Raw genomic sequence first — 24765 nt, forward strand, 5'->3', positions numbered from 1 at the left:
AATCATTTCAGGGGTTCATCCACCTTCCATAGCTTCAGAAAGTCTGGAGTCCATGAGAACCTGAAATTCTATTCTGCACTTTCCTTCCCCCTTTTGATCAGAATTCTTCTATGGAAGTAAGTCAGTAATGGTACCCAGGCACTACCCAGGTCTTCTGGTCTCATAGCAAAGGAGGCAGCTGTTCGTGGAGATAATTAGCTGCACATTCCATCTCCTCCTCCTATTCCTGACTCTCCCTCTTCCTGCTTCTCCAGGTGAATAAAGACCAAGTGTTGAGCCTTGGACCCAGCTTCTTTTGAGATGTGTGCCCAAGTCCACTCTCAGGAGGGTGGCTGTTTCTTCCTCCCCCATTCCCAACCCACCTCTAAATCAAACCAGGACCAAATCCATTGCGGACCAGTCGATTCTGACTCATAGTGACCCTACAGGACAGAGTAGAACTGCCCCATAGAGTTCCCAAGGAGCACCTGGTAGATTCGAACTGCCAACCTTTTGGTTAGCAGCTGTATCTTGTAACCCTTATACCCAGGGTTTCCACATCTAAGGAGCGACAATACTCTCAGAAGGGAGCTGCCTCCCACACTAGGGGTTTGGGGTCAAAGTCAGCATGTCTGGTAGGGGTGTGGCTCCCACTCCCACATCTACAGCCTAAGCCTCAGCTCTTCTCTCTTCCCCTCACCCCAATTTCTCTGGCCCTGGGAACATTGAAAGAGAAAATGGTTGTTGCTTTAACTTTGTTTTGGTGGGGTGCTAGGCCCCAGGCAGGATTTGGGGTAGATGAGGCAGGAAGCTCAGACCCTAGACCATATTAAGAGGGCCAGAGCCTGAGCTTGTGGGAGAGAGCATATCTGTGAGGGAGACTTCCTGAGCCTATAACTGTCCATGGGGCCCAGGGAGGACACCCAAGTATTTCTGTGTGTGCACGTGTACATGTGTGTATATGTTAGTGCTGGTGTGTACATGTTAGTCAATCTTTGTATACACGTGGATATCTGTGTACTTGTGAATCTATGTACAGATATATGAATGTGCATATAAATGTGTACAGATCTGTATGAGTCAGTGTGTACTTGGGTGTGTTACACGCTCCTGTGCACTGTGCATTTCCTGATGTGCCTGTGCGTCTGTGTACGTCTGTGAATGTGTATGTCCCTGTCAAGCTCTGCACCCTTACCTGTCTGAATCGAAGGAGTGCCTGGAAGGCATAAACGGTTAGGCGCTCGGCTACTAGCTGAAGAGTTGGCAATTCAAACCTACCCAGAGGTGCCTCAGAAGATAGGCCTGATGGTCTGCTTCCAAAAGGCCTCAGCCTTGAAAACCCTATGAAGCTCAGTTCTACTTTGCACACATGGGGTCGCCATGAGTCAATCTGATGACTACTAACGACGACGACATGCCTGAACCTGTGTGTATACCTCTGTGTTTTGACCAGTGTGTGAGGGTGTTTTGGATTGAATTGTCCCTCCCCCTCCCCCACAAAAAAACGTGGGCCAACTTGGCTGGGCCATGATTCCCGGTATTGGGTGTCTGTCTACCATTTTGTGATGTGATTATCTTATGTGTTGTAAATCTTAACCTCTCTGATATATCCAGAGGTTTGGGCTGTGTTTTGAGTCAATTTCTTTGAGATATAAAAAAGAGACTTGAGCAGAGAGGAGAAGGAATCTCATACCATCAAGAAAGAAGGGCCGGGAGTGGAATGTATCCTTTAGACCTGGGGTCCCTGTTCTGAGAAGTTCCTAGGCCAGGGGAAGATTGATGACTGGGACCTTCCCCCAGAGCTGACAGAGACAGAAAGCCTTCCCTTGGAGCTGGCGCCCTGAAGTTGGACTTCTAGCCTCCTAAACTGTGAAAGAGTAAATTTCTGCTTGTTTAAAGCCATCAACTTGTGGAATTTCTTGTAGCAGCACCAAGTATCTAAGACAGGAGGCATACGTGTCAGTGTATATCTGAGCATATGTAGATACAGGTCTATGTTTGTGTGTGTATGTGTGTGTATCTGTACAGGCGTCTGATGGGATTGGAGTTTTGGGAATAAAAGGAACAGTTTGCCCAGATGTGCTTTGTTTCTAAGGGTGCTGAAGTTGGGTGAACAGGACAGGACTGGGGAACCCAGGGTGGGGGGTGGGGAAGAGGGTGGTGAAGAAACAGCAGGGATGAGGCCCTTGAACATGGACAGGCCTCTGGCAACAGAAGAAGGGGTCCTGGCATTGCAATGACCTTCACCAATGCTGGGGCTAGGAAGGGGAGCTCCTGGGAGTCAGAACCCACCCAGGTTCCTGCTCTCGCTGGTTAACACTGCAGTGAGCCAATCCCAAATGCTCTGCTTCTGAAAGAACAGTGGAAACTGGCTGTGGGGGTGGGAAAGGATAGGCAGGAAGGCAAGCTCTCCATAGGCACCTCTTGGGACTGGTATCTCAGAGCAATGGCTAAAAATGAGTCCGCCTTTATAGCCTCCACTTAGCTCCCTACTAGGGAACTGGTTCTAGTCAGACCCAGTAATCCAACATCCTCACAGCCAACACCAGGGATAAAGACAGAGAGGAGAAGGCGGGGACACTCAGCCACCTTCAGGCTGAAACTTGCTTGAAGTAGGCAAGAGTAGATAAGACCATTGTCCTTCAAATCTCCCACAGTCTGTTCCTGGGTTTAGAATTCAACCATTATATATTCATTCCTTTGGCCTGTGAATCTTGAACAGCCCTTGATCAGAAAGCAACTGCTCTTGGGAGAACAAACTCCTGAGACTGTGATCTTTTAATACTCCAAGAGATTGGTTGGGAGCTTGCTAAAAACAAGGTTTTGTGAGAAGGGACACAGAAGAGAAAGGTGTGTGGAACTCTTGGTGGACATGGTAGAAAAAAGCAGCCATTGAAAAGGAGGTAATGAAGCAGAGACAGTGCTGTGTCCACCATTTTCTCTTCCTTGGGACCCAGAAAGACTATATTTCCCAGGATCCCTTGCTGTAAAACTGGGCTCTGCAGCATGCAACTGAGTTCTGGCCAATGAAATATGATTGGAAGTGATGGAAGCCAGTTCCAGGCTTGGCCTTCAAGTGATTCCCCATGATTCTCCAGTTCTGTTTCCCCGCCAGTGATCTGGAAGTCCATGTGTCTCACATGGCATAGCTACCAGATGGTGGGGGCAGTCTGACCTGCTTTGCTTTATTAAACCTCGAGATGGAGTTTACTTGTTGCTGCAGTAAAGCCCAGTCTATCAACTAATAGGACGTATAGAAAAAGAGGTGCCAGCAAATGTTCTGATGTCCCCAAATACAGCACAGGGGTCAAGATCCCAGACTCCTGAGTCATGAAGCCCTGTGTTCAAGTCCCAGTCAAGACCTTACTAAGCCTCAGTTTCTTCTTCCATAAAATGAGGGTTGAATTAGACAATGCATGTAATGCCTTTAGCCCACTGCTTGGCTGAATCAATAAATGGTAGCTTTCATGTTGAGTAATCAAAGAAGCAGTGTTAAGAATGAGCATGGGCTCCAGTTCTAATTTCCATGTACTGTAAACTTCTCGTTCTATCAAACAAGATAAATACCCAACAGTGGCAGCCTCACCAGGGTTGGTGTGAGGGTCCATGTGATTGTGTCGGCGATTATGCTGAGTAACCATGATGCAACAAGTTAGCTGTTGTTGGTACCACTGATATTAACCCAAAGTCTAGCACACAGAAGTGGGAAGTTAGTTCAGAGGAGCGGAAGACAACCTCGGGCTCACACACAAGAGTTCACACACTTGCTGGCAGGTTCAGGAGGACAAGCAGGGTTTAGGAAAGAAGCTCCTTCCATGACACAGCTACCTCAATCTCCTTATCAGACAACAGTCCGGTGGCCCAGTCCCAGCCTGGCCTCCTGAGATCTGGACTCACCAGGGATGCCCCGTGGGACTCCAAGTTTGGAACCGAGGTGCTGCTTCACTGATGCCTCTGCTGGAGAAGGGAAGCCTGGAGTTCTGACCGAGGCTGACCCTGGGGAGATACTATCTCAGCACCTCAAAGATGGGGCTCTGGGTGAAGGCAGAGTGAGGGAGAAGTGACGGGCAGTGTGTGGGGGCCTTACCCCTTCTCCGCCCTGAGTGGGTATCATTGGCGTGAGGCCTCTACAAGTGCCCACTTGCCGTCCCCTTCCCCCATTTCCCTGTACCTTCTGCTGTGGGATCCACCCTCCATCCACAGTGCAGCTCTGTTTCTGCTGAGACCTCACAATCACGTGGATGAGTAGCCCTTTCAAGTTAAGCTAATGAAGTTAGCTTCATTATCTTAATGAAGTGAAGTTAATGAAATGTAAATTTCAGAGTCACTCACTTGTATGAGCCCCTTCCAATATCTGATTTTGGATGATTTTTCAATAGATACCTGACTTCGGATTATTTTTTTAAATGTCCCCCGTATTGTGTATACCTCTGTCCTCAGAAGCCTGGGTCAGCTCTCAAGCTCTGCCTGGGTGAGTTTTCTGGGCCCCTCACTGCAGGGGAGCCCAGGAAGGGGTAGGGGGAGTCTGGAAATGGAGGCAGGGCTGCCCTGGATGCTTCTGTTCTGGCCTCCTTCCCTGAGAGAGAGGACGCCTGAGTTCTTTTGGCTCCTAGCTATGTGGCACTGGACAAGTGGTTTCCCCTCACTGGCCTCAGTTTGCTCTTCTGTCAACAAGAGGGTTGGACAAGAGGGTTTTCGTGGCCCACTTAGCTTCTCACATTATAAACCTGGCCACCTTATTAGGATCCTGTAGTCCTCCTTTTTCATCCTAAAGTTGGGACCTCCAAGTCAGAGATGGGACCCCACGCTGCTGTCTAACGGGTCCCCCTCAGGTGGGGTCTGAGCTCCTGGGGAAAGCATGGGCTACTCTTCAATAAGCTGCACTTAGTTGTGGTTGAGATGGACTCAGCCACAATTGGAGTGGACTTAGTCGTGATCAGGGTGGACTTAGTTGTGGTCAGGGTGGACTAAGCCATGGTCGGATTGGACTTAGCCATGGTTAGGGTAGACTTAGTTGTGGCTTGATGAACTTGGTTGTGGCTGGGCGGACTTGGTTGTGGCTGGGGTGGACTTAGTTATGGCTGGGGTGGACTTGGTCGTGGCTGGGTGGACTTGGTCTTGGTCGGGGTGGACTTAGTTGTGGTTGGGGTGGGCTAAGCTGTGGTTGGGGTGGACTTGGTCGTGGTTGGGATGGACTTGGTTGTGGTCAGGGTGGACGTAGTTGTGGCTGGGGTGGACTTGGTCACAGTCGGGGTGGACTTAGTCGTGGTTGGGGTGGACTTAGTCGTGGTCGGGGTGGACTTAGTCGTGGTTGAGGTTGACTAAGTTGTGGTTGCAGTGGGCTTGCTCGTGGTTGAGGTGGACTTGGCTGTGGTTGGGGTGGACTTAGTCGTGGTCGGGGTGGACTTAGTCGTGGTTGAGGTTGACTAAGTTGTGGTTGCAGTGGGCTTGCTCGTGGTTGAGGTGGACTTGGCTGTGGTTGGGGTGGACTTAGTCGTGGTCGGGGTGGACTTAGTCGTGGTTGAGGTGGACTAAGTTGTGGTTGCAGTGGGCTTGCTCGTGGCTGAGGTGGACTTGGCTGTGGTTGGGGTGGAGGACGCGGAAGCAGCAGAGGCGGATGCCCCTGGGAGTTCATCCTTCTCTCAAGCAATAGAGTCAGACAGACTTGGGTTCAAATCCCAGCTCTCTCAATCCCTGGCTGTGTGGTCTTTCTAAAATTACTCAGTTTCTCTAAGCCATAGTTTATCTTCAAAACAGGGGGCACTAGTATCTACCTGGTAGGATTATTCTAAGGATTAAATGAGATAATGTGTGTGAAAGTGCCTGGGCCTTGTAGGCTCTTGTGGCCATTCACCATTGCTATTATTATCTCATTAGATACTCTGTGAAATGGGGACAGTTCAGGTGCTGCTGCCTGGGGTCCTGGGAAGCAGGTAGGGGCAAGGTAAGGGGTGAGGGTGCGACTGAGGTCTCAGCAGGGAGCGTAACCTGTCTGCCAGAGCATTGGGAGGCCTGGACACCTGGGTCACGGCTGCGGCCTCATGGGGTCAACAGTGGAAATGAGGCCTCTCACCTCTCCCCCTGCCCAGGTGAGGTTCCCTGTGGAGGCCTGGAGCCCTAGGGTGAGAATGGGGCCCCGGGAAGAGGCACTAGTGGCCGATGGAGTAGGCCCCTGAGTCTGTGGACTGCTTCTCCTCTGTGGTCTGGTCGCTGGGGTACACTGGGTTGGCTGAGGCTGCGACCTTCAGCATCGTCTCATTCACCTGCAGGCAGAAGGGCTGGCATTATCATGCTCTATGGGCAAGGCTCTCCCATGGGACCCCATTGCCAGACATGGCAGTGGGGGCCCACGGCCTGGACAACAGGGAGCTAGAGCAAGTTGTGTGCTCCCAAGACACTTTCCACATGCCTTGGGGGAACACAGAAACCTGAGCCAATCCACAGTAGGGTCTGCTCTGGCCCAGAGGTGGTGAAAAGATGATGAGCGTGTGGGGATGTTGACAGCAGTGACCCACAGAGCCCCAGCATGTCTCTGCAGAGCCCAGTCTTGGCCAAACCACCTCTGGTCTGTACCCCAAATATGCATTGAGGCCCAATCAACTCCCTTTCAGAACCCGACAGGTGAGCTACAGATGGCCCCTGGGTCTAGCCCCCTTTCTGCATGCTCACCTCCTCAAACTTCTTCGCTTTGTACTGGTCGGCCCCCTTGAGGAAGTTGAGCAGGATGATGTCACAGAGGACAGTCCCCTGGAAGAGGAGAGGCAGGGTGGGCTGGAGGGCCGCCCGGGGTGGGTGGAGCATGGTGGCAGGGAGGTGTGGGCAGCAGGCAGGACTTCCCTTGGGCAGACAGCATGCAAAAGGGTCTGGGGCGAGTCCTGTAGAATGTCTTCAAAACCCGCCTTCCCAGCTCCTGGGGTGACCCCAAACCATGAATGTGGAGGGGGACATGACAGCAGAAGTCCCTGGGGAGAGGGGCTATGTTCCAGCCTTGCCAGCCAGGCTCTGTTCCTCATCCAGGCTTCTCAGGTGTATGGACACCTTGGAGCCTCCTCCAGCACCTTCACAGTGAGAAACAGGGACTCATAACAGTTGGAGCCTCCTGAAAATGGAGAGGTTGCTTCGGGAGGTGGTGAGCTCTCCGTGACTGGAGGTGTTCAAGCCAAGGCTGACGCAGGAGGGAGGAGGTGGAGACTGAAGCACTTGCCAAGGGGTTGGACTTTCACTTCTAGGCAGAAACAGGACTTACCCCACTCACTCCCCTCCCACTTGTGCCAGCCTGGGCCCCGGAGCTGAACTCTGGGCCCCACGCTCTCTGGCCTCCTGAACTCACCACTCCCACGGAGGTAAAGGCTGCCACAGCACTGATGATGGTGGGGATGATGTTGAACTTGCCAGCCTAATGTGCACAAAGACCAAAGTGAGTGGGCAGAGGTGTAGCAGGGTGGCCCGGGGGCCTGGGGTTGAACTTGGACTCCCAGCCCCAGAGACTATGAAGTTGGAGGGGTTCTGGGTAGGTCAGCAGGTCCCATGTCTTTATGGTACAGGTGAGGAGCTGGGAGATGTGATCAACCAAGGATCTCAGAATTGGTCAGTGGTAGAACTCTGCCCCCAGAAGACCCCCTTCAGGGCCCAGGAGCTGTTCCGTGTCACCGGCCTGTGCAGCCCATTGCCCGGCCCAAGCACTCACGTTCCCATACACCAGTACATCAAAGCGGATGCCAAAAGCCTTCAGGAGTGTGCGGTACTCGCTGCCATTCTCCATCTTGTAGTACTTGGCAAACCTGGAGGCCAGAGGCGAAAGGGGGTCCTGCTGTGGGTTCACATCCCTTCCACCCAAACCTTCAGGGTCTTCTAGAGTCCTGTGATTCATCAGCCCTTACTGATGGCTTGGTGATACACCTGCTACAGTACCCCTGTGTGGTCAGCTGACCCCCTGCATCCCGTAAACCCGTTGCTGTCAAGTCGATTCCGACTCACAGCGACCCTATAGGGCAAAGTAGAACTGCCCCATAGAGTTTCCAAAGAGCAGCTGGTGGATTTGAACTGCCCACCTTTTGGTTAGCAGCCGTAGCTCTTAACCACTGCACCACCAGGGCTCCGACCCCCTGCATGGATCTTATTAAAAAGGCAGATTCCCAGGCCCCACCCTAAACCCATTGAATAGGCATCTCTGGGTAGAGCCCAGGAACCTGCCTTTTAAATAATCTTCCTAAATGGTTCTGATGTGTACTAAAGTTTGAACAACTGCTGGACTCCAAATGTCTTAAGCTCTGTCTGTCTGGGTGTCCCAGCACATCACTGCAGGCCTCCCCCAAGTCCCCAGGCTCCTCAGCCCACCTGGGTTCAAATCCCGGCTCGGCCACTTCTGGTTGTGCAACCCTGGGCCAGTTACTCAACCTCTCTGAATCTCAATTCCAAATCTGTGAGTGGGGATAATATAAAAGACCTGCTTCATAGGATCGTCATGAGATCTGAATGAAAGCACACACATCAGGTATTTAGAACGGTACCTGGAACACAGCAAGCACTCGGGAATTGTTTGCTGATGCTGGCTGATATTATCACTGCAGAATACATTTACATTGATAAACCAGTTGCTGCTGAGTTGATGCACGGCAGCCCGATGTGTGTAGGAATAGAACTGTGCTCCATAAGGTTTTCAGTGGCTAATTTTTCAGAAGTAGAATGCCAGGCTTTTCTTGTGAGGTGCCTCTGGGTGGTCTGGGACCTCTAGCTTTTTGGCTAATTGCCCAGTGCATTAACCATGCGTACCAGCCTGGGACATTCAGGAGCCTCATCTCATTTCACCCTTGCAACAGGCCTGTGGGATGTGACTGGTCTGTTTTTCACATCAGGCTCCAAGAGAGTTAAGTGACTTGTCCCTAGATTTGTCCAAGTCCAAGGCTTGTTCTGCCATACCTTCCCTGTCTCCGCCGCTGAGTGTCAGGCACCGTGCTGGGGGCATTTATAAGAATCGTCACATTTAATTCTCACCATCACGTGGGCGTCCACACTCCTATCTTGAAGATGCCTGTGGTGGCAAAGGGACTTGCCTCTAGCTTCACAGTAAGTGCTGGACCTAGGTTTAAATTGTATTAGTCTTTGGCACCTAAAGATTGGTGGTCAAGCCTACTCAGCAGGGCCATGGAAGAAAGGCCTGGCAATCTGCTTCCAAAAAGATTACAGTCGAGAAAACCTCATGGAGTAGCTCTACTCAGTGATGCACGCCGTAAGTCGAATCAACTCGACAGCAACGGTTTGGTTTTGGTTTTGGCTTCTAATCATTCGTACCACCCAGGGACTCTGTAAGATCTGAAAGCCGTTCTGTGTTCTGTCTCCGACATTGGTGAACTCGGTCCCTTGTCTCAGAGAGGTGGCAACTGATGCCCATGGGGCTGCGAAGCGGTGGGAGGACAGGTCACAGATGTTTGGGGCAGGCCTGGCATCTTGAAGACTGCTTTCCCGGGGCCAAGGCTGTCACCAGGAAAAATGCTCTGCCATCGACTCGGAGAACAAAAAGTCTGCATCCTGGGCACTGGCGTTCAAAGCGAGGGCTGGCTAAATTTATCCAGGGAAGGAATGTGAAGGGAACAGGGAGAAAAATCAAAGTGGACTTGGTTTTTCTCCAGCACCTGCCTTCCAAGAGGCAATAAGTATGGTAAGATCATTATCTCACCACCCACCCACCCTCGGAGGAGGCTTGGCAAGGCTGGTTCTCCTCCCAGGCAGGCAGGCGGGCGGGCGGGAGGGTGGAGGAACAGAACTCTGGGAGAGGGAGGGCCCAGGCTACAGACAGGGGAAGGACCCAGGACTTCTGATCTCCCAGTGTGGCTGGTGGAGATCTTGGAAGCTGGCCCACCACTGTGGCAGAGACTGGCTTCTTGGTCTCCAAAGTCAGAGTTATCAGAAGATAAGTCTTGGCATGTGGCTAGGCCATATTTCCCTGCCCCCTTGCATCTAATGGGGCCCCGTAACTTGTTCTTGCTAACGGAATGTGAATGGAAGCGAGGGTTGGTGCTTGCAGGCTGAGGTGGTTGAGAGCAGTGGACCTTCTTCATGCTCTCTCTTTCCTTACCTGATGATCAGCTCTGAGAGTAACTGAGGACCTAGGGGAGACTGAGCCAATACGCCATTCATCAGGGGCTGACTCCATAACAGCTAATAACCACAACAACAATCCTGACTGTTACAAAAATCCCATAGTTTTATAGCTGAGAAAACTGAGGCTTAGTGATTTGCTGAAGGCCACACAATGAATTAAAACTGAGGTGTCCTTCAGGATTGGACAGTGAGGGCTCATGATGCTATATTTCTAGGAATAAGCCCTCTAGGAAAGTCCTAGGAGATATGGGTTTGGTTCCCAGGGCTGCCATTAACTAGATTTTGACCTTGAGCAACTTCTCTGAGATTTTTACCTCAGCTGAAAAATGTGAGTAAAAAGAGCTGTGGGGTGGATGATATGAGATGGTACCCAGCATAATCACTGTTCTAAATATATTCCCTTTTGGGTCCACTCAGAGGTACCTCAGGAGAAAGGAGCACAGTTCTACTCTGACACACGCTGGGTCACCATGAGTCGGGGTCAACTTGACAGCAACTGATACGGTTTACTGTTTTTTTTTTCTTTCTTATCCTAAGATAAGGATAAAATGAAATAGTAATATCTACATTGCCTAATACTTGCTGTGGGCCAGGCATCATGCTGGTAGATTTCCATGTTGGCCTCATTTAATCCCCACAACAATCTCTGAGGTAGGTCTCATCATGTTCATTTCACAGAGAAGGAAACTGAGGCTTAGTAGCTCACGTGGTTAGAAAGTAGCGCCATCAGGGTCATTTGCCTCCAGTGCCCACAGCCCTAACCATCACACCATTCTGCCTCCTGGAGACAATAATACTAGGAACAACAGCAGCCAACATTCATTGAGTGCTTACCATGTGCTGGGCACTGTGGTAAGTGATTTACATGTATTAAATCATCTAACCCTCACAGCAACCCCATGGAATTAAGCACTGCTGCCACTCCCATTTTACAGATGAGGAATCCAGGCAGAGAGGTTAAGCAACTTGTCTAAGGTCACAAAACCAATAGACTAAAAAGCTGGGATTCCAACCCAGATTTCAGACCCCACACACATTTAACCAGTACTGCCAATTGCTCCTTTTGCTGCCTGATTTCTGCTGGGTCCTGGCTCGTTTCTTTCAGGTCTCCAGCTTGGGGTTCTGTTGCATTTGCCAGGTGGGTCTCAGTACCCAGAGTCATTAGCTGGGAAAAGAACAGGACACACAGGTTCTAGTCCCTGGGGACATATACCGTGTCAGAGGAGGGACCTCTACTCCTCTTATCTGAAAAAGGAAAGCGCTGAGCTACACCAAGTCCAGGCCCTGATTTTTCCCAAGTCCTCTGATTCTTACCTCTCCAACTTTGGTTTTTCTTGGCTGGAAAATGGGGTTGGTGAGAATGACGTCTCCATTAAATGCCCTGGCCTGGAACATAAGCCCCCCCACAACCTGGCCAAGTCCACCTTCCTTGCCTCATGGGCAGAAACCTCCTTCCTGCTATGCACCTCAAGTTCTAGCCACACCCCACTACCCGCCTTCCTGTACTTCCTGAATGCACTTCATAGACGTAGACTTTTGTGCCTTGGCCCCTGCTGTTCCCCTCTCCCAGAATGCCCTCTTTGTCTTCTCCATCTTGCAAACTCCTAGCCCTCCACTAGAGCCCAGCTCAGATGGCCTCTCATTCATTCAACATTCAAAGTAGGTAGAGTACACCTGCCCTATGCCAGGCACTGTGCCAGCACAACTGATACATTGGTGACCTCTGCTTTCATGAGGGAGCCCTGGTGGCGAAGTGGTTAAATGCTTGGCTGCTAACTGAAAGGTTAGCAGTTTGAACCCACCAGCCACTCCGTGGGAGAAAGATGTGGCAGCCGGCTTCCATAAATATTACAGCCTTGGAAACCCTATGGGGCGATTCTGCTTTGTCCTATAGGGCCACTATGAATCGGAATTGATTCGATGGCAATGGGTACAAGGGTGGGGTACTCTCATGAGAGGGAGAGAAATATCAATCAACCACATGATCGCATCAGAGATAAGGGCTGCGATAGAGAGGAATATTCTAAGAACATATTTAGTGAAGACATCAGGCCTAGGCAGGAGGGTCAAGGAAGGTCCTGGGTGCCAAATGGTTTACACTTGATTACCAACCTAAAGGTTGGCAGGTCGAACCTACCCAGGGGTGCTGCAAAAGAAAGGCCTGGCGATCTGCTTACATAAAGATTAAAGCCAAGAAAACCTTCTGGAGCAGTTCTGCTTTATAACACATGGGGTCACCATGAGTCAGAATCAACTTGATGACAATGGATTTTTGAGGGGTAGGGGGTCAAGGAAGTCTTCCATATGAAAGTGACACTAAAGCTGAGACTTGAAGGATGGGGAGTCAGAAGGCAAGAAGGCCAGGGGTGCGGGCAGCTTTCCAGGCTGAGGGAACTGCAGGTCCCTTTCATGGGAGAGGACACAGTGCTTCTGAAGAAGCTGAAAGAGTGCTGTGGGCTGGAGCACATGGACCCAGGGAAGTGGCAGTGGCACTCTGGAGCTGACTGCCCTGGCTGGCAGAGCTGACGCCCTTCCCTGCTCCAAGTTCAACGACTTCACGCTTGCAGCTTGAAACTGACCATGGTGGAGTATTTACACCATGGAAATTGGTATTGCGTTGACAAATCTGTTGCAAAAGACCTCTTTAAAGTGTTAAAAAGCAAAGATGTCACTTCGAGGACTTGCGCCTGACCCAAGCCATGGTATTTTCAATCACCTCTTAAGCATGCAAAAGAAAGCTGGACAATGAATAAGGAAGACCAAAGAAAAATTGATGCCTTTGAATTACGGGGTCGGTGAAGAACATTAAATATAGCATGGATTGCCAGAAGAATGAACAAATCTGTTTTGGAGGAAATACAGCCAGAACGCTCCTTAGACGTGAGGATGGTGAGACTTAGTCTCATGTACTTTGGACATGTCATCCAGAAGGACTAGTCCCTGGAGAAGGAGATCACGCTTGGTAAAGTAGAGCGTCAGTCAAAAAGAAGACCCTCGACAAGGTGGACTGACACGGTGGCTGCAACAATGGGCTCAAACAGCAACGGTGGACTTTGAGGATGGCACAGGACTGGGCAGTGTTCTGTTCTGTTGTACATGGGGTTGCTGTGAGTTGGCAACAACTCAACAGCACCTAACAACAACAACACAGATCAGGGTTTTCTTTTTTGTGTGTGTGTGATTCTCCAGAGAACTGATCTACTGGTGCAGAGCTGAGGCTGTGAAACAAACCCCCTGGGCTGCCTGTCCTATACCTGTGGTGGTTCAGGCCTCCACTACAGTACCTATCACTGGGGCAAATCATCCAGTAGGCAAGGTAAGCACGGTGCTTTCCTTGCTTACTACATCATCTGTAGTGAACAGCTTCATATTTTTCACCACATCAAAGATTCTGCTTCTAGGTATGGCTGGCATCTGTCTCTCTCCCAACCCCACAGCACCTTCCTACAGAATCAAAGCCTCTTTTCAAATTTACAGTCCCTGACAAGGAAGGATTACCCAGTAAGCAAGGTAAGCACAGGCTTACTTGTGCTTACTTACTAATCCATAGTGCACAATTTTACTTGTGTTTTCACCACATCAAAGATGAAAGGCGAAATTGTGTACTCCAGATAAGTGAGTAAGCACAAAGAAGCCCTGCTTTCCTTGCTTACTGGGTCATCCGCCCCTGCCTGTCACATCTAGTTGTGAATATTTGTGTGTCTGTTTTCCCTATTGGACAGTAGGGCAGAGTTAGACCCACAGTTAGGGGCAGAGTCGATGTGTGCTGGAAGAATAAGTGAATTTCTGCGATTCTTTACATCTCAAAGATTGAGTTTAGTAATGTTGTTCTCCGGCTGACTTGGGTTTTTCCAAATTCTCCTAATTCGACCGGTGGAGCTGGTATATGGTGGTAACAAGAAGCTATTCCTCTACCAAAGAGAAAACGCTTTGGTCTGGCAGCTGGCTAGGTGGGAAAGTAAGTGCTACTTGCAGGAACTAGCCCCTGTGGAGGGAAAACGGGGGAAAGAGCAAGGACGTGATGTTTGCAGAGCACCTCCGCCTGCTAAGCATTGGACTAGAGGCCTCACAACAGCTCAACAAAGTAGCTGGTAGCTTTTCTAACACCCAACCAGTTGCCATCAAGTCAATTCCAAATCATGTGTATTGCAGAGTAGAAATGCACTCCATAGTGTTTTCAAGGCTGTGAGCTTGTAGAAGCAGATTGCCAGGCCTTTCTTCCAAGGCGCCTTTGGGTGGGTTCAAACTGCCAACCTTTTGGTTTGTAGCTGAGCGCTTAACTATTTGCGCCTTCCAGGGCTCCTAGCTGGTGGCTTTCAACCAAACCAAACCAAATCAAACCCACTGCCATCCAGTTGATTCTGACCAGGGCTTTGAAATGAGACTGTCCTGGGCTTGATCCTGGTTTTGCCATTTGAATTCGATTGTAGGACCTTGGGAAAAGTACTTTACCTCTCTAAGCCTCGGTTTTTGTATCTGTAAAATGGAGATAATAGCAATAGTTGTAGGGTTGTTGAAGGGATTAAGTGAATTACTGATGTGAAAGCTGAGCACAGCTTTCAATTAATATAGCTTCCAGACTAAGATGGACTAGGAAGAAAGGCCTGGAGATCTACTTCCAAAAATCAGCCAAGGAAAACCCCATGGATCACATGGGGATGGCACGGGCAGCATTTCGTTCTGTTGGGCATGGGGTTACCGTGTATTGGGGTCGACTTGATGGCAGCTAACGACAACAATGGATCATTAGGCAACACTATCCCGATTTTACAGACTGGAAAACCTGAGGCTCAGAAAAGCACAGCAGCTGTCCTCAGGCTACCTGGCCAGCAAAGAGCACAGCTGGGCACTGAACTTGGGCTGCTTGAACCTGAAGCCCCTGCCCTGCCCCTGGTACTTCCCTAAGAGAGGAGCCAGAAAGGAGAGTTCTTTGCAGCCCCAGAGGGTAGGGAGCTCATTAATCTGGTGTCTGTGAAAACACCTCAGCTGTGGAGGAAAGCGCAGCATGGCTGTGACTATGACGATGCCATGACTACCAGAGGAGGGAACAGAGCCCAGAGAGGCCTGGGCAGGCCTGGAGGCAGCGCAGAGCGGGAAGAGGAGGAAGACTCTGGAGGGGCCTGAGCAGGCCTGGAGCTGCCTGAGGCTAGACTTGAAAGAAAGTGAGGCTGGTCACCTGGTATATCACTGCTCTCCATTTGCCCCGAAACCCAGTCTCCAGCCTTTTCACCCTGCAGGCTGACCTTTATGGGCCTCATTACCCTCTGGCAAGGAGGCCTGCTGGCGGAGTGGTTAAGCATACAGCTGCTAACCGAAAGGTTGGCAATTTGAATCCACCAGAGACTCTGTGGGAGAAAGATGTGGCATTCTGCTTCTGTAAAGATTACAGCCCAGAAAACCCTACGGGGCAGTTCTACTCTGTCCTGTAGGGTCCCGAGAAGTTGGAATTGAATTGATAAAAAAAAAAAGCAGTGGGTTTTTAACAGTCCCCTCTGGCAGACACTGGAAAAGGGAGCGAAGGAGAGAGGCTGGGGTATTTATCCCCTCACAGCCTTCTGCTTTTCAGTGTTCTGCCAGTGGCTGTGTCTGTCTGTGCCACTGGCCTGCCAGGGACCCAGGACTTCACCAAGCTCCCACTCCTCCTGCCATAGCTGCAGGTCTGGGGATGGTAACGGCTTTCTGATTTGTTAGGCCCTGGGTACCTCAACTTCCCTGTTGGTTCCTGTTGTGTAAGTTTCTTCAGAAACACCATCTGAGTGTGTTCTGCCCTGGGACCTTTACTAAGACACTTATCCTGTGACCAGACAGGACCCTCTCAACACAGGACCAAACTGAACAATTCTGAGGCCCGATGGTGCTCAGCTGATGTGTGTGTGTGTGTGTGTGTGTGTGTGTATGCGTGCGTGTTCCCTCACACCACGAACAGCAGCGGATAAAGAATGAGTAAGTACAGACGTCAATTACCATAATAAATCATTTGTCAGCTGTGCCTCTGCAGGGCCAGGTTGAAGCGACATTCCGATGTGATAGGTCTATAAATAATAGTGCAGGCTTCAGCAGCCCTGGTTTCCAAGCCTTCCCCAGACACCCACACGCGTTAATTCACTTTTAGAGCCTGATGGGGCCTTAACGACAATTATGTTTAACCAACCCATTTCACAGAGTAGAAACCAAGGCCCATGTGGGGGATGGGACTTGTTCAAAATCACGGAGAATTTGTGGCAAAGCCTGAATCATAACCCAGGTGCCCAGGTCTCCTGATCCACAGCCTGGAGTTCTCTCTCTGCTTCATCATTGTTTCATCTCAATTATTCTTGGCTTGCCCCAGCACTGTGTATACATATATGTTGTTGTTAGGTGCCGTCAAGTCACTTCTGACTCATAGCAACCCGATGTACAACAGAAGGAAACCCTGCCCGGTCCTGTGCCATCCTCACAGCACTGCTATGTTTGAGTTCATTTTTGTAGCCACTGTGTCAGTCCATCTCACTGAGAGTCTTCCTCTTTTTTGCTGACCCTCTACCTTACCAAGCATGATGTCTTTCTCCAGGGATTGGTCCCTCCTGATAACATGACCGAAATATGTGAGATGAAGTCTTGCCACCCTCGCTTCTAGGAGGCATTCCGGCTGTACTTCTTCCAAGACAGATTTGTTCATTCTTCTGGCAGTCTATGCTATATTCAATATTCTTCACGAACGCCATAATTCAAAGGCATCAATTTTTCTTCAGTCTTCCTTATTCATCGTCCAGCTTTTGTATGCATACGAGGTGATTGAAAATATCATGGCTTGGTTCAGGCGCAGCTTAGTCCTCAAAGTGACATCTTTGCTTTTTGACACTTTAGAGAGAAATTTTGCAGCAGATTTGCCCAGTGCAATACATTTTTGTTATTTGGGTTCAAGTTTATCATTTCCGCTAGATTAAAAATTCCTTGCACATAGGGACTGGTCCCAATCTATATCAGCCACAAAGCTCAGGGTGTGACATAATATGGAAGTTGGAAGAGACCTTCCAGTCCTCCCCACAATCTCCCTCAGGGGTTTCCCTGCCGCTGTCTGGATGCCTCCAGTGGAGGGAAACTCACTACCTGTAAGAGCAGTCTGACTTTAGCCCTGGATGGCCCCCACTGTTCGGAGAGCTGCACTGTGCTGCACTGAGCTGACATTTGCAGCAGTTGGCAGTCAATAAGCATTCGCTGAAAGGAGGCGAGTTTTAACCATGATGTACAAATCCCTTGGAAGCGCTCAGACATCTGTTTAGAAAGGATCCAGCCTCCCCTAGAGTGATGGAAATTCCTTCCTACAGCACGGAAGCGGAGCTGTTACAGCAGCAGGAAAAACAGCAACAAACTCACGGGATCTGGGTTTGACTTGTGAGGGAAAACTTGGGCCTGGAATCTGGGTTTCTAAGTGAAGGAGGTGGTGTTCTCAGCAAAGCTTTTGCCTGGTGGGAAGTACTTTGCCAGCTGAAACACACTTTTACAGTTGATCGCATACTGATAGGAAAATATCTCCTGGCAGACTCATGGCGTCGAAGGTGGGGTAACATCCTTAGAGCAGGCTGAGAGTCCTCTCCTTAGAAAAGGGCCCGAAGCCATGTTTGTTTACTCCTATTCCAGAAACTGGTCGCAGAAACGGTTACTCGCTCTACTACCAGCCGAAAGGTTGGTGGTTCGAATCCACCTAGAGGCTCCTCGGAAGACAGGCCTGGCAATCTGCTTTGAAAAGTTCACAGCTTTGAAAACCCTCTGTAGCACAGTTCTACTCTGAATACATGGGGTCGCCATGAGTCAGAATCGGCTTGATAGCAGGTAACAACAGCAGCAACAGTCATCCTTACCACCCCTCATCTGTCAACTTGTTGTACTACGGTGGCTTACACGTTGCTATGATGCTGGAAGCTATGCCACCTGTATTTCAAATACCAACAGGGTTCACTCATGGTGGATAGGTTTCGGTGGAGCTTCCGGACTAAGACAGACTAGGAAGAAAGCCCTGGCATTCTACTTCTGAAAATTAGCCAGTGAAAACCCTATGGATCACAACAGAATACTGTCCGATATGGTGCTGGAAGATAAGTCTCCAAAGTGGGAAGGCAACTAGGGGACTCAAACATGTTTGGGGATCGTGAGGATGGTGTGGGACCAGGCAGCGTTTTGTTCTGCTGTACTTGATGAATCGGAGCCAACTCAATACCAACTAACAACTAACTACAACAATCATCCTCAAAGGCAGACATTAAAAAATGGTTTGCTGTTGATTTTTTAAAAATGTTATTACTGTATTTTGCACAAATAAATGTGTGCCTTCTACGTTTGTTGGCCAACCATTCCCTTCCCCCACCCCCCCACCAGGTATTTTCCTAAGCGCTATGTTAATTTTTCTCAGGGTGACATATATATACATTGGCATAGCCTGGGGCTTAGGAAAATACCTCTTGGGGGATGAGAGCAGCTGGCAAACAAATGTAGAAGGTGTGTGTTATTTGCAAAAAATACGATGAAAAATAATTTATCTTTAATGAATGAAGCAAGAAAAGATCAAAGGACACAGAGCTAGAAGGTGTACCTGAGAGCTAGATTACTAGCTGTCTGCTCATGGGAGTGATCTTTTTGGACTCAGTTTCTTCATCTGTAAAATGGGGGTAACTGTACCCGGTATACCAAGATATTTGTGGTTACAAGCCCAGGCTCTGGAGCCAGGCTGCCAGGGTTTGAATTCTGGCTCCAGCACTATGTGGCCCTGGGCAGCTAAATGAACCCCCGAACCTCAGGCTTCCCAGCTATACAATGCTACCTTGCGAGGGCCACTGAGTTCAACCTCAAAGAGCACTTGCTCAGTCCCTGGCTTACCGGTAAGTGCTCAATGAGTGTTAGCCAATATTTTCACCCAATAATATTGGTCGTCATGAGGAGAAAACACATGAAAATTATAATCACCTCCACCACCAGTGTGTCAGAGTAGAACTGTGCTCCACAGGGTTTTCAATGGCTGATTTTTCAGATGTAGGTGGCCAGGCCTTTCTTCCAGTGCACCTCCGGGTGATTTTGAGCCTCCAGCCTCTAAGTTAGCAGCCCAACACATTAACCGTTTGCACCACCCAGGGACTCCAAAAACTATAAAACCAAAACCAAACCTGTTGCCATCAAGTCGAATCCGACCCATAGTAACTCTGTAAGGCAGAGCAGAGCTGCCCCATTGGGTTTCCAAGGAGCCGCTGGTGGATTCAAATTGCCAACCTTTTGGTTAGCAGCCAAACGTTTAACCACTGCACCACCAGGGCTCAGGATTGCTGGTACGATCTCCCCTTCCGCTATAACCTAAAGCAGGTGAAGAGGAGAGCAGATCATGGACAATTCAAGCAAATAAGCCTCATTGAAGAGGGCCTTCAAGTGTTTCTGTGGAAATGGTGGGAATGGCTGCTTTTTAACACACTTTCTATGGCTTCTGGAAGGAGAAAAATCCAGATTGCGGAAAGAATGATCAAAGCCACACTCCGCCTCTGTCTCTGTCAATTTGCTTAAGATCTCGCTGATGTCTACGTTTCAAATGGAAGCAGAACAGGCGCCAACCCTCGGAGCTTCATGAAAGCTGCGGCGGGTACATTTCCAACAGCAACGATCGCTAGAAACACCTCCAGCACGGGGAGTATCTAGCAGCTGAACCAGTGTTTTTTGTCCCAGACACCAAGAGAGGAAATCCAAAACTGCGTTGCCTTTTAGTAGCAAAGCTGTGTTAGGAACTCTCGGAGGAGACACAAGAAATTAGATGTTGCTAAATGCACCATTTTGCTTCTCTCTTCTCTCCAGTATAGCTCTTACAGCTTTTTTTTTTTTTGCAAGCAACGGATATAAATCAGGTTCCGAGGTTTGAGTCTTGATTTACCTCTTAGCAGGCTGTGTAATCCTGGGCAAGTTGAAAAATCATTCTAAGCCTACCCTGGGGCGGGGAGGAGCGGACAGGGCCAACTGTGAGGCCCAAATCAAGAATAAGTGTAAAAGGCTTTGCAAATTTCACCCTGTTGTTGTGTGCTGTCCAGTCAATTCTGACGCACAGCGGTCCTACAGGACAGACTAGAACTGCCCCATAGGGTTCCCTAGGCTATAATCTTTCCAGGAGCAGATCACCAGGCCTTTTCTACAGTGGAGCAGCTGGTGAGTTTGAACCACCAACCTTTTGGTTAGCAGCGGAGTGCTTAGCCATTGAGCCACCCAAAAAAACCCAAAACCAAACCTGTTGCTGTCAAGTCGATTCCATCTCATAGTCGACCCTAGAGGACAGAGTAGAACTGCCCCATAGGATTTCCAAGGAGTGGCTGGAGGATTCATATCAATGACCTTTTGGTTAGCAGCCGAGCTCTTAGCCACTGAGCCATCAGGGCTCCTAATTTAACCCCAGGGGTTTTTAACCAGAGATGAACTTTTAAAACCCAGAACCCAAACCTACTGCTGTCCAGTCGAGTCTGACTTATAACAACCCGATAGGACAGAGTAGAACTGCTCTATAGGGTTTTCAAGGAACACCTGATGGATTCGAACAGCCGACCTTTTGGTTAGCAGTTGAACTCTTAACCACTACACCACCAGGGTGTCCAGATGGGCTTTTAGAGGTCTTTAAAACCAAAACTGCTGCCGTTGAGTCGATTTCAACTCATAGCGACCCTACAGAGGTCTTTAAAGCCCCAGAATTTTATGCTGCGTAAATATAAACGCATAAGGAAAGGCCTGGAAGGAAACTTGCCCAACTGTCCGGGATTTTAAAAGAAAAGAGAAGAAAAAAAAAAAAACCACCAAACCCACTGCCATCGAGTTGATTCTGACTCTTAGCGACCCCATATGTGACAGAGTAGAACTGCTCCATAGGGTTTTCTTGGCTGTAACCTTTATAGAAGCAGATCGCCAGGTCTTTCTTTCATGGTGCTGCTGGGTGAGTTCGAACCTCCGACCTTTAGATTAGCAGCCAATTAATTGCAAATGGCTTGTGCCACGAGGGACCTTGCCTAGAATATTAACCTCCTGCAAGGGGAATGGGGCCCTGGTGGCACAATGGTTATGCACTTAACATTCATATCCCCCAGCCACTCTGTGGGAGAAAGAGGTGGCAGTCTGCTCCTGTAAAGATTTACGCCTTGGAAACCCTACAGGTCCGTTCTACTCTGTCCTAAAGAGTCGCTATGAGTCAGAATCGACTTGAGGGCAATGGGCTTTACGGGCAAGGGAGGCAGGACTGGAGGCGTAAACAGGGTTTCTGTGTCCCTCCTCTGTCTACACCAGGATTGCCTGGATTTATCACTCTGAGGATGTACTTACATCTTATTTGTAGAAATAAAGTATCCTTTAAGTAAAAAAATGCCTGTAAAAGTGTTTGTGTCTATGCATGTGTCCATTTTTCTTGGGCAATGGGCCATGTTTTTGTCAGGGATCTAAAAGCGTCAGAAAACCCAGTGCCATTGAGTTAATTCTGACTCATAGCAACCCTGTAGAACAAAGTAGAACTAACTGCCCCACAGGGTTTCCAAGGCTGTAAATCTTTACAGAAGCGGACTGCCACGTCTTTCTCCCACAGAGTGGCTGGTGGGTTCGAATCGATGACCTTTCAGTTAGCAGCCAAGCACTTAACCACTGAGCACCAGGCCTCCTAAAGGGAGCAGAGCCCTCCAAAAGCTAAAGGAAGGCTGTGATTTCACAAATGAAAGCTGTTAGGACTTGTGTTGGGCACCCCCTGCTCCTCTCTCTCCACCTGCCCTGGTTGGATCAGCTGGCGCCTTGCCCCTGGCTTCTGGGGGCTTGGCTGGCCCACAGCTCCTGTCAGGCTGCCTCTCTACCCAGTTCTCTGTCTCCAGCTTCTAGTAACTGCTTCCTCCCCTCTCCCCTTCAGCCTGGGGTGTAACCACCGTCCTGGTACCAGCCCCAGGCACTGCACTATCCTTTGTGGCTTCCCTCTACCCTGCCCATACTTTGAAGTAGTCTATTAAACTTGCCTCAAATTACCCAATTTGAATGTGCCATCTGTTTCCTGCTGGGACCCTGAATGATAAAGTATTTTCAATCTGTCATTGCACCACTTCTGCCTATATACTCTCACATGCTCATCCACACTCACTCATGAATACATACTCACACTCATACTTTCTTTCACACACACACACCCACTTACATAACTTACACACTCTCAAACTCTCTCTCTCTCACACACACACACACACAGAGTATGGTCAGCTCCCAGCACTGTGGGGAACGTAGCTGTCTGTTAGAATCCTGCTCCCGAAAACCAAGAGTTCATCTGGGATGCAGGAACCGCCTGTTCTGAGGAGCCCCTTGTTTACGCTGCAGGGCCTACCTCCTGCCTCTGGGGGTGCCTTCCACCTGTGCCCCACTGACTTGGCACTCGGACCGGTGTTCATTTTCAGAAATGCTGCTCTTTGTCTACCACAAATCCAGACGAATCTATCCACCGCACTTCCAACATACATGAAGATACGCTTCATACAAACGCTAAACTAAAGTGGCCCGTGGAGTCTTTAGCTATGAGGAATAAAATGAGTAAAACAAAATCTTTTGTACCAAATTTCAGGCAGGGAGAGAGTGGACACCTTCAGGAGATCACACAAAGAAAGATTCATTTAGGACAGCACCAGGTACCAGGTACATACCTGTTATCATCGAGTCAATTCATAGTGACCCTATAGGACAGAGTAGAACTGCCAACAGGGTTTCCAAGGAGCGGCTGGTGGATTCGAACTGTTAATCTTTCGGTTAGCAGCCAAGCTCTTAAATACTGCCTCACCAGGGCTCCCACCAGGCACACGGGTAGGAATTGAAGGGAGACACATTTTGGCTCAGTAGGAGGTCACCTTCCTAACAATAGGAGCTAACCAATGACAAATGGAGCCATGCCTTATCTGGGCCATCATCACAGAGAGACTAATGTTGGGATTGAATGACCTCTAAGGCGACTCTAACATGCACCTGTGACCTTGGGCAAGTCACTTCTTCCTTTAGAGGTTGTGCTTCCTCGTTTGCAAAATGACCACCTCAGTCTAGGAGTCTCTGAGGGGTCTTGAACAGCTACTGGTTCTCAAATTCTCTGAGTCTATAGGCAAGGAGCTGTAAAAAATAGGGGGGCACTTGGAAAGGAGCTGCAGAAGTAATTAGTGATGGAAATGCAAATCTCTAACTGCCTCTGGATGTCTGAGTTCACAGATTAAAACAAGGCTGAATCTTGGCTGGATGACTCTATTCCCTCCAGTGCAAAACTGTAAGAGTAGGAAGCTGAAAAATCTGGCCTCCGTTGGTGAGCGAGAGGCAAATGGATTGGTTTGGGAGAGACAAAAGGCCAGGCTATGGATTGTGCTTCCGGTATCTGCTAATCATTCAGCTTCCCTGGACCTCACCTGGTGGCACAGTGGTTAAGAGGTTGGCAGTTCAGATCCACCAGGCGCTCCTAGGAAACCCTATGGGGCAATTCTAGTCTGTCTTATAGGGTTGCTATGAGTCAGAATTGACTTGATGGCAATGGGGTTTGGACCTCAGAAATGGAGCCCTGGTGGCACAGTGGTTAAGAGCTCATCTGTTTAACCAGAGGGCTGGCAGTTTGAATCCACCAGCTGCTCCTTGGAAACCCTATCGGGCAGTTCTACTCCTTCCTATAGGGTTGCTGTGAGTTGGAATCGACTCAGCTGCAATGGGTTGGGACCTCAGATACTCTGGCTTCTAAATAGGGAAAAGAGTACCAACCCCATGGGGATGGTTTTCTGAGGATTCACACGTGTGACTGTCCTTAATGGAGATCATCCAAGAAAATATGTGTGAATCCAGGCTCCCACGCTTACTCGCTGTGTGACCTTGGAAAACTTATTTAATTCTGTGAGCCTCTGTTTTCTCATCTGGGAAGTGGGCGAATAGTAGCACCTATCTCTAGGGTTGGTGAAGAACAAATGAGCCAAAGCACACACACGATGCTCTGCAACAGACGCACTCAACACTGAGTAGTGGTATCGCTTCTAATAAGTTGCTCTGTGAATTCTAAAGTGCATCACAAATGACACCGAATCATAGAAACTTCACCGTGGCTGTGGCCAGACCTGACTTGTGACCCTTTTTCTCTTATTGGACGATTCAGAACGGTGGCCTGTAGCCTCCCTCACATGGGCTCTTAGCCTGGGGTGCTATTAGCTTTAAGGCAGTGTGAGGGCAATGGGTGGGCACCCAGGTGGAGGAATGTGAGGGAGGGTGGGCAGAGCCCTATGCTTTGTCGTTGTTGTTAACTGACATCAAGTCATCCCTGATGCAAGCACACAGAATGAAATGCTGCCCGCCCTGATGCAAGCACACAGAATGAAATGCTGCCCGGTCCTGTGCCATCCCCACGATGGGTGGCAGATTGGGCTGTTTGATTTCCAGAAGTAGATCGCCAGGCCTTTCTTCCTAGTCTGTCTTAGTCTGGAAGCTCTGCTAGAACCTGTTCACTATCATAGCAACATGCAAGGCCCCACTGACAGGTGGGTGGTAGAGGCACCGGTGGTGCATTGGCTGGGAATCCAACCTGGGTCTCCGGCACGGAAGGCAAAAGTTCTACGACTGAACCACCACCGCCCCCATCTGCTTGCCATGGATGTCAGTATTATTCCTTTGGCGCTTGGACACTGTTTTAAATCCCAAGGGTTAAACTGAGTAGCTTTTCCC

General features: G+C 49.4%; 1 protein-coding gene across 1 annotated transcript in view; it reads right to left on the minus strand.

Moving 5' to 3' along the window:
• Positions 1 to 6031: 6031 nt before the first annotated feature.
• Positions 6032 to 24765, minus strand: part of P2RX3 (purinergic receptor P2X 3) — a 37409-nt gene continuing 18675 nt past the window's right edge. Inside the window, exons 9-12 of the mRNA XM_003421330.4 lie at positions 7667 to 7760; positions 7310 to 7375; positions 6649 to 6726; positions 6032 to 6242 (exon numbers count right to left, since the gene is read on the minus strand). Of these exons, the coding sequence (XP_003421378.1) occupies positions 6129 to 6242; positions 6649 to 6726; positions 7310 to 7375; positions 7667 to 7760 (352 nt within the window). The 3' untranslated portion in view covers positions 6032 to 6128. The remainder of the gene's footprint in view (positions 6243 to 6648; positions 6727 to 7309; positions 7376 to 7666; positions 7761 to 24765) is intronic.

The sequence above is a fragment of the Loxodonta africana genome, chromosome 7 (assembly GCF_030014295.1).
Source record: "Loxodonta africana isolate mLoxAfr1 chromosome 7, mLoxAfr1.hap2, whole genome shotgun sequence".
Taxonomy (NCBI): domain Eukaryota; kingdom Metazoa; phylum Chordata; class Mammalia; order Proboscidea; family Elephantidae; genus Loxodonta; species Loxodonta africana.